Genomic DNA, 8,366 nt, shown 5'->3' on the forward strand with positions numbered 1-8,366 from the left:
AATATTTTCCATTTCCGATAATATTTTCCGATACGTACCATGTTTCCGTTTCATCTACGACTTGGATAATATTTATATTTCCGATACGATCCATATTTCCGTTTCTGGCAATATCATCGTTTCCGGAGTATTCATTTATTTGCCTTTGACGATCTCAGCTCCCACTGAAACCAAGATCCGTCGATTCCGAATATTGATTAGATAGAGTATTTAATGCCATTAAATACTTCATCCGTTTACGTACTATTTGTGTGACCCTACGGGTTCAGTCAAGAGTAAGCTGTGGATTAATATCATTAATCCACTTGAACTGAAGCGGCCTCTAGCTAGGCATTCAGTTCACTTGATCTCACTGAATTATTAACTTGCATAATTAATACTGGACCGCATTTATTAGACTTATCATTAAATGCATACTTGGACCAAGGGCATTATTTCCTTCACATGGATCATGCGCTGCCGGCATGGTACATGCGGACTACGCATGATATTTGCGCGGACATTTGCGTATATTAATATATTTGGTGATTTTAACATTAGTCGCAATATAAAATGATTAAATACGCAATTAAACGCATAATTTATGTACTAATTAACCTATAAAATGAAAAAATATTAATTGCAATAATAAATTAGTTTCATACTAATTTATCCTTTAAAATATATAAAAAAAAGAAGGTGCTAGTAATAATAAAATATGTATTTTGTACCTACATCATTAACAACAAATTAAACGATTTAAAGCACAATATATTACCAAACGAACAAAATAATAAAATGAACGACTTAATTGATTTGTTTAGGGGCCTCATAATTTTTACCAATTGTGTTTGGGTCTTAGGGATCTACCAGACTTCAACGGGGGCACACTCACGTAAGGGACGGATTTTGATTAATTTTAAAAACGACGATTATTGAATATTTACTGTGGCTTTTCGCATGTAATAAGAAGATGAATTTGAGAGAGTAATGACGATTTTTCCATCAAGTATGGACGGGATAATATTTTGTGTCCGAAATGAAATAAATTCCAATAGTATTAATTGGACAACAATAACATTAGGGTTAGAAATGTGACTAGCCGCTGAAGCTGGCGGGTCGTGCAAGGTCCTACGCATTGCCCAAGGTCTATCATGGTGTGATGGACTCAATGCTAAGCGTCGGGATGATACGTTGTGCAATACAGGATTTTGCGTATAATTTGAAAATTTTGAGAATAATTTATACGATGAATTAATTAGCTTAATCTGGGGTTAAAGCTCGTTGGGTTTAAGGCTTAAGGTACGAACCAAAGTGAAAATGTTTCGAAATGTTTATTAAACTTTTTAATGATTTATGAAAATATGAAATGACTTGTTTGACCGTTTGGTGAATACGAGACCATATGATTAAGGGCCTGACCAATTAAACAAACTCGATTAAGTCCGATCATAGGACAATTAATTTTGGGGAAATAGTTTTTAGGTGTTTACGTGTATATAGAGAAACGAGACGAGGATGAGAATTTGATACGATTGAAGGCGAGATTGGTCCGTCTTGGAAATCATCAAGTGGAAGCCATGGACTATAATGAACATTTACCCAAGCTGCGAAAATGTCGGCTATACGAACGTTCTTAGTAGTCACAACATTAAAAAATTGGGAGGTGTAGGTGGTGTGTACTTAATACCTTTTTACATTGGGACTCGAATAGAGGAAGAAATATATATAAAATTACCACCTGGTTTTCATAAAAATAATACTCCCTTCGTCCCAATTTAATTGTCGTAATAGACTTTTTATGAAGTTTTATGCGATAAGTTACTGTAAGTTTATCTATATATAGTTTAATGAAGTAGAAAACTAGTTTTAGTGGGAGATAGTGATTTATATATATATATCTATATATATATATATATATATATATATATATATATATATATATATATATCTATATATATATATATATATATATATATATAGTCGAATGAGAGAGGATGCAGGACCATAACTTTTGATAGTGGGAAGAGAGGAGTACTACAATATAGTGAGTTCATGCCATAAAAGGAAGCATGAAAATTAAATTGAAACGGACTAAAAAGAAATTGCGAAGATTAAAATGAAATGGAGGGACTGATATAGTACGTGTTCAAGATGAAGAAATCATTGTACGGTTAGAAGTAGGTTCCTCTGTTTTGGTTTGAAAATTGTCAACGGCCCAGCAAAACTATGGTTTTAAACAATGGTACTCGAATTATTCCTTATTCACTCTTTTTAAGGGTGAATTGCATTTAAGTGTGTTAGGATATGTGGATGATATGATAATTATAGGAAATAATATTTTAGCTTTGAATAGTTTAAAAGCCTATTTGAGTTAATGTTTCAAGTTGAAAGACTAATTAGGATCTCTGAATTAGGAAGTGGCATGCAACGAGGACTTTTATGTCTATCAGAGAAGGTATGCTCTGGGATTAATTCGGAGACTAGGCTACTAGGTGCAAAACCTGCACATTTTCCGATGGAGCAAAATCATAAGTTGTCATTTGCAGATGGAAATGAGTTTTAGGATAGAGAGAAATGGAGCCTAGTCGGTCATCTCATCTACTTAGCGGTGAGTAGGCATGACTTCCATATTATGTCCAATTTATGCAGGCACTGACAGAGGAGCATTGAGAAGCAACACCGAGAGTCGTGAGATATTTGAAAAAGTTTCCGGGTCAAGGTATATTTTTGCGGTCCGATAGTGCATTAAGATTGGAAGGGTGGTGTGGACTCGGATTGGAATAGTTATCTGTTAACTCGTCGTTCGTTGACTAAATAGTTTGTACTACTTTGTTTGTAACCTGTATCGTAGAAGAATAAGAAGTAACTTATTATCTACGCTCCACTGCCGAAGCAGAGTATAACTATCATCACACCCAATTTTTTTTCTAGTCCAAATTATCATTACAAGGGCGGAGAGGCCCAACTCAAAGATGTGTTTCCAAGCACATATCCGAAGGATATACGGTAATTTCACTATTATTTTGAAATTTTTGAGTACCATATTTGAGAAATGAACACCATTTTTGAACTTCAGAGTATCATTATTTTATCTTCTTAGTATCATTTTTAAACTTATGAGTACCATTTTTAAACTTATGAATATCATATTCAAACTTATTTTGGTCTGATATATTTTTACAAAAACATAAGTGAGATGGGAAAATACTTCCTCCTATCATTAGACACAAGTTTTTATTCTAGTTCTTGTACAAACTTCCACTCCAACTATTGTGCATATTCCTCAATACTGCGACAACATTTCTTGTTCTTGATGTTCTCCAACAACAGACGCCAAATCTACATTGTTACCATTTCTTGCGGAGCAATTAGTGCGAATCTCCCCTTGTGTACCCGTCAATACACCGAGTTGTCCCATTTTTAACATCCCCTCCACAAACTTTTCAAAGAACAGATTCTGATTAATGGAAAAATCTAATACAATGTTCCTTGTCCTAGAGTCGGTGTATAGATCTTGATCGGACGTGAACAAGCCTTGGCGGTTCATAAGGTCGACATAGTACTTATTGTCGAACAAGTTAGGTGAACGAATGTCCAAATTTGTAGAGTTGTTGGTGGTATTTGTTGGACAAGTGAGCTTAAGGTTTTTAACGAAGGTTTGGTCCATGGTTGGATCTTGAGTAGGGTAGAGTCTGTCGGCGAAGGAGGTGCAATGGCCGCGTCCGATGGTGTGACCACCGGAGAGGGCGACAAGATCGGTGGTGGTCAAGTTTTTGGCGGCAAAGGCGTTGATGAGGCTTGTGGTGTTAAACGTAGGTGGTGGTAAATTGGCTAGTGTAACCGGTCTTGTTGCAAAGTTTACGCTGTCCCTTCTCCCTAATGGGATAGAGTAATATGGTCCATTTGGCTGCAAAATCACATAAGAAAATATGAGAAACGTTACAAAAAGAAATTAGGATGAATATTTTACTTGTCTGTTGGTTCAGTGGTGAATGGGGCTGAACTTGATAGTGAGAACCCGTGTTCGATCTCCTACAACAACAATTGGGAGGGGACTTGAACCTATCCACCCAAAACTCGTCCCGAATCCGGATTAACCTTAAGGGTAAACCGGGTGCTTACAAAAAAAAAAAAAAGGATGAATATTTCACAATACTGGCTAAAGTGTTTGGAAATTGAGGCCCATTAACATAAAACTTATTTAAAGAAGTAATACCTCATTTAAATCCACCTAAACGTTTCCACAAACTTTTTAGAAAGGCCGATCTACGATAATATATTGTGTGGCGGTCCAAAAGAGGAAGGTTATCCACACCTGTTCTGTTCTTTTAGTTACCGTTAGTGATGTTATTAGTTTTCTTAATTGTAGTTATAAGTTACATTATCATCAAGGTTATTAGCTCAAATGGCAGAGCAATGACAATAGTGTACATGGTGTGCGTTCAAGCCACATAACCTACTACCTATATTACACTTGTGTATTGGTGTATTCCCATTGTTGGTGTTGTATTAATAATAATTATATCTTGTAACAAGCATATCATTCGTGATCAGGGTCACTTCAACGTTTATTGTCAGAGTTAAATTTTTCATTGGTTGGGGTCACATGTATCCTTGAATAAGGTGATTTTAGTCCTTGAATAAAGTGATTTGGTCGGGATCACTTTTATCTTTGATCTAGGTCACTTTTTACCTTGAATGATTTCTATTTTTCACTTTTTACATACGTTGAATGTACAGTAAAATATCATAGATCAGGGTCACACAAAAATTTTGGAAATTCCCATAAGAATTAGAAATTTCTACATCCATCCAAACCAACTTTGCCCTATCCTGAAAAATAAATGTCTATTTAAACGTGTCCGGTATTAAAATCTATATAATATATTAAAAAGCGTTGTGAAAAATGTATATGTGTCACATAGTACTCTCCCCTTTACGCCACATCATCCACTCACCAAGTGTTATGCCATGTCATAGACAACCAAAACTAATGCAATGAGATTTGAACACAAGACCTCATGTGTAAGAGTTAAGTTTCATTACCATCTTAACCAACCACTAATTGTTGTTTATCCATGCACGTTAATTTATAATACATGTTAACATGAAGTCTAAAACAACTAAATTTTTATGTTACTTCTTATTTCGTATGGACTATATTAGAATAAAAAGAACAGTTACAATATTAGGAAAGCCGTGAATTAAACAATTAAAATATTAGAAAAATTACTTTGCATGATGAAGGTAATGTACATGTGTAGTTGATGAACTTAATGAATCTTTTCACTTTTATGGTCTACATGTATCTTAGTCAAATATTGTGTTGAAAAAAAAAATCGAATTTTAATTATTCAAAGTAGAAACCGGGGCATCGCCCGGGCTACACACTAGTTTTCAATTAAAATAAGTTCCAACGCTTTTTTTGTTTTTTTTTTGTTTGACATGGGATAAGTTCCAATGTACATGTTACTAAACGACTAACAATGGATTCCGTCTAAATCTCTATCTAATTATCTGTATATTCTACTAATAGAAACTCTACAAGGAGGTGAAAATGGTTAGAAAACTTCACACGTAACCGAACTAAAAAGGACCTCACACGTGAGGGGAAGTGTTAAGATCTGAACCATGAAACAACACGTGTGAGAGTCCCACATTGATAAAAGAAGAGAGAGTTAATCAATTAATAAAGCCAATGAACTACTCCCCTTATTGTCATATGGTTTTAAGGTGGAACCTCCTACGGTCTTGTTAAGTAGACTCTTTCATGACGGGTGCAACCCAAACCTGTATTTAACACTACTCCCTCTGTATTTTAAAAAGAGATACATTTTTATTTTTTTATATATTTTTGGTCCCCACTTCCAATTATATTAATATTTCTCTCTTTCTTAGGTCCCCACACTTACTCACATCATCTTATGTATGTGTCGGTCAAAATATATCTCTTTTTAAAATATAGAGGAAGTATTTAAGGGTATCTTATGTTAAATCACTCTAAACACTTTGATTTAAACATACCAGAAAAACAGATTCGCGAGCAGCAAGGGCAACTATATCAGCACATGAGACAATTGAGCCACATGCACCATGCACAAGTGCACGAAGATCGTCTATGATCGTAAATGCCGCGGAGCGCAAGGTCAAGTTTGGAGGTGCATCCTGCTCACTTGGGCCACTAGTGGATCCATCCAGCAATACTGATCCATCACAACCTTACATAATATTTTTTCAAGAAAAAAAAATAAAAATAAACAATTACAGATGGAGTATCAACAAACAGAAGCTCAAGCTAAAATCTTTCATAAAACATAGATACGCCGAACGATTTTGGATCCTCTACAGTTCTAAAATAACTCTACAATATATAGTTTGTATAATATCAACCATGGGTAGAGCTTGGATAATATCAATCATTGAATGACAAATCAATGACTCATATATTATCTTTTCAAAATCTACCATATTTTTTCTCAATATAATATCAACCCCCTGATTTTCCCGTCCCACTTATATGAGTCATTGATTTTAAAATGTATGGTTTAGATATAACTCTACCTTGTTGAGTTTTATTAAAACTCTAGAGGATCCGGACACAATCTCGTTATTTTCACCTAAATTATACTCTTATTATAGAGCGACTTCCTTCAATATTGCTTAAAGATCCAATAATACCCAAAATACGTCACTCTATAACTTATATCCCTCCATACCCTCCACGCCAGCATGGAAGAAATATTTTTTTTTCTTTTTCGAGTTCAGCTTAGAAACGCCTATTGAAATGACGGTTTTGTTTTAAAACAAACCGCCATTTGAATTGGCAGTTCAATGGTAGTAATAAACCGCTAACTCAAATGGTGCTTTGCTTTATGACAAAAACCGCACGGTTTTTTATTGTGTTATGTTAACTGCTACCTGAAATGGCGATTCATTAAATACATAAGCCGCTATTTCAGATAGCGGTTTACCCCTTTAAACCGATGTTTCACATAGCGGTTTATTGTAGATTTTAAAAAAAAAAATTAGACCGATTTTCTTACTGATGTAGACGGTAGAGTGGGAAATAAGTGAAAAATAGGATATTTTGGAAATTTACAAATCTTCAAGCATTATCGAAGGAAATTGCTCCTTATTATATTCCTCTTTTATCATTATCAAATATGTATCAATAATTCTTTTTTTTTTGTACAACTGAGTGTACCACGAGCATGGTACAATAAATGTTATTTCTTTATAACTAGCTCAGTAGTTGTTTTGCCCTTAAAACTTCAGAAAGCAAAAAAAATATACCTGAACAAAGCAATCATGGAAATGAAGGCGAAGCAAGCCAGCCGCTTGAGTAATGTCATTGTTAAAAACTTCCCAAAGATGACTTCTAACAATAATTTCCAATTCTGGGCAACTTGAATAATAGAATGAGTATGAAAGTCCAGGCACAACTGGTACAGTGCTTTGACCCTCAGAAATTATAACTAGCAAAGATGAAATTAAAATCAAACAAAAAACTAAATTATGGGATGCCATTTTTTTTTTTAATTTCTCAAAACCTTATCCTTACTGGTAGTGTTTCAGTGTTGATAGTATTGTACATTACAATGAAGCCCAATTTAAAGAAAAACAGAGTAGGTCACAAAAAAATAAATTATTGGTTAAATGGTTAGTTGAAAACTTGAAATGTTGAATAATAGATCGATGTCAGAATTGAATAATGTTTATGTTTGTTATTTTCTTTATGGATGACTTGCACCATAATATTCTGCTCGTTTTTAATTTCAATATGGTTAGATATTCCTACTAGTGGTTGTCCCAAACTTGAAATATATACTCGTGTCTCTTGTCGATTGAAAATTCGAAATTAGAGGTGTTCAAAGTACCGTACGATTCACACAACCAGCTAACCGCATAGCAGATTATATTGCTTCGATCTGTAAGTTAACTTATTTCGATACACCAAGTTATTGATCTTAATATTTATTGTATTTTTTTCTTATTCTATTTCTTTAGATAAATTAGGCTACAGAATACTATCCTAACTTTTGTACACATTTTTTTTTAAAAGCTAACCAAATTGGTTGTTTGCAATTTGATTTCCCATTTGAAATTACGAAACTGTTTGAGAGTTTTCAATTGTAATGATTTTGTTTGGTTTTTCAAAATTTTGCAACCAAACTAAATTGTAAGCCGTAACAAATTTCTTGGTAGAGTTCGCAACGAAAATTTGGCTTCTACTAGATAATATGAAATCGATACCTCGCAAATAAATAATATTTTGTTGATAGACAAACAACCCTTATGAAGGAAATAATAAATGTAACGTAAGACAATATAAACTTTTCTTAAACTAAAATTTTATGATGTGAATTGTATTGAATTAATTCTAC

General features: G+C 33.9%; 1 protein-coding gene across 1 annotated transcript; it reads right to left on the minus strand.

Moving 5' to 3' along the window:
* Positions 1–3,108: 3,108 nt before the first annotated feature.
* LOC110791880 (peroxidase 12) lies at positions 3,109–7,572 on the minus strand. The gene is made up of 4 exons (XM_021996650.2): positions 7,276–7,572; position 6,699; positions 6,007–6,200; positions 3,109–3,889 (listed from the first exon to the last, which is right to left on the minus strand). Exons 1-4 carry the CDS (start codon positions 7,507–7,509, stop codon positions 3,266–3,268), a joined length of 1,053 nt encoding a protein of 350 aa, XP_021852342.1. The 5' UTR covers positions 7,510–7,572; the 3' UTR covers positions 3,109–3,265.
* Positions 7,573–8,366: the final 794 nt, after the last annotated feature.

Source organism: Spinacia oleracea, chromosome 3 (genome assembly GCF_020520425.1).
Source record: "Spinacia oleracea cultivar Varoflay chromosome 3, BTI_SOV_V1, whole genome shotgun sequence".
NCBI lineage: Eukaryota > Viridiplantae > Streptophyta > Magnoliopsida > Caryophyllales > Amaranthaceae > Spinacia > Spinacia oleracea.

Excerpts from the sequence above, each read along its gene's own strand:
- LOC110791880 (XM_021996650.2), bottom strand. The coding sequence starts at position 7,509 with ATGGCATCCCATAATTTAGTTTTTTGTTTGATTTTAATTTCATCTTTG. Across the intron at positions 3,890-6,006 it reads CTCGCGAATCTGTTTTTCTG|CCAAATGGACCATATTACTC; the intron begins GTATGTTTAAAT and ends GTGATTTTGCAG.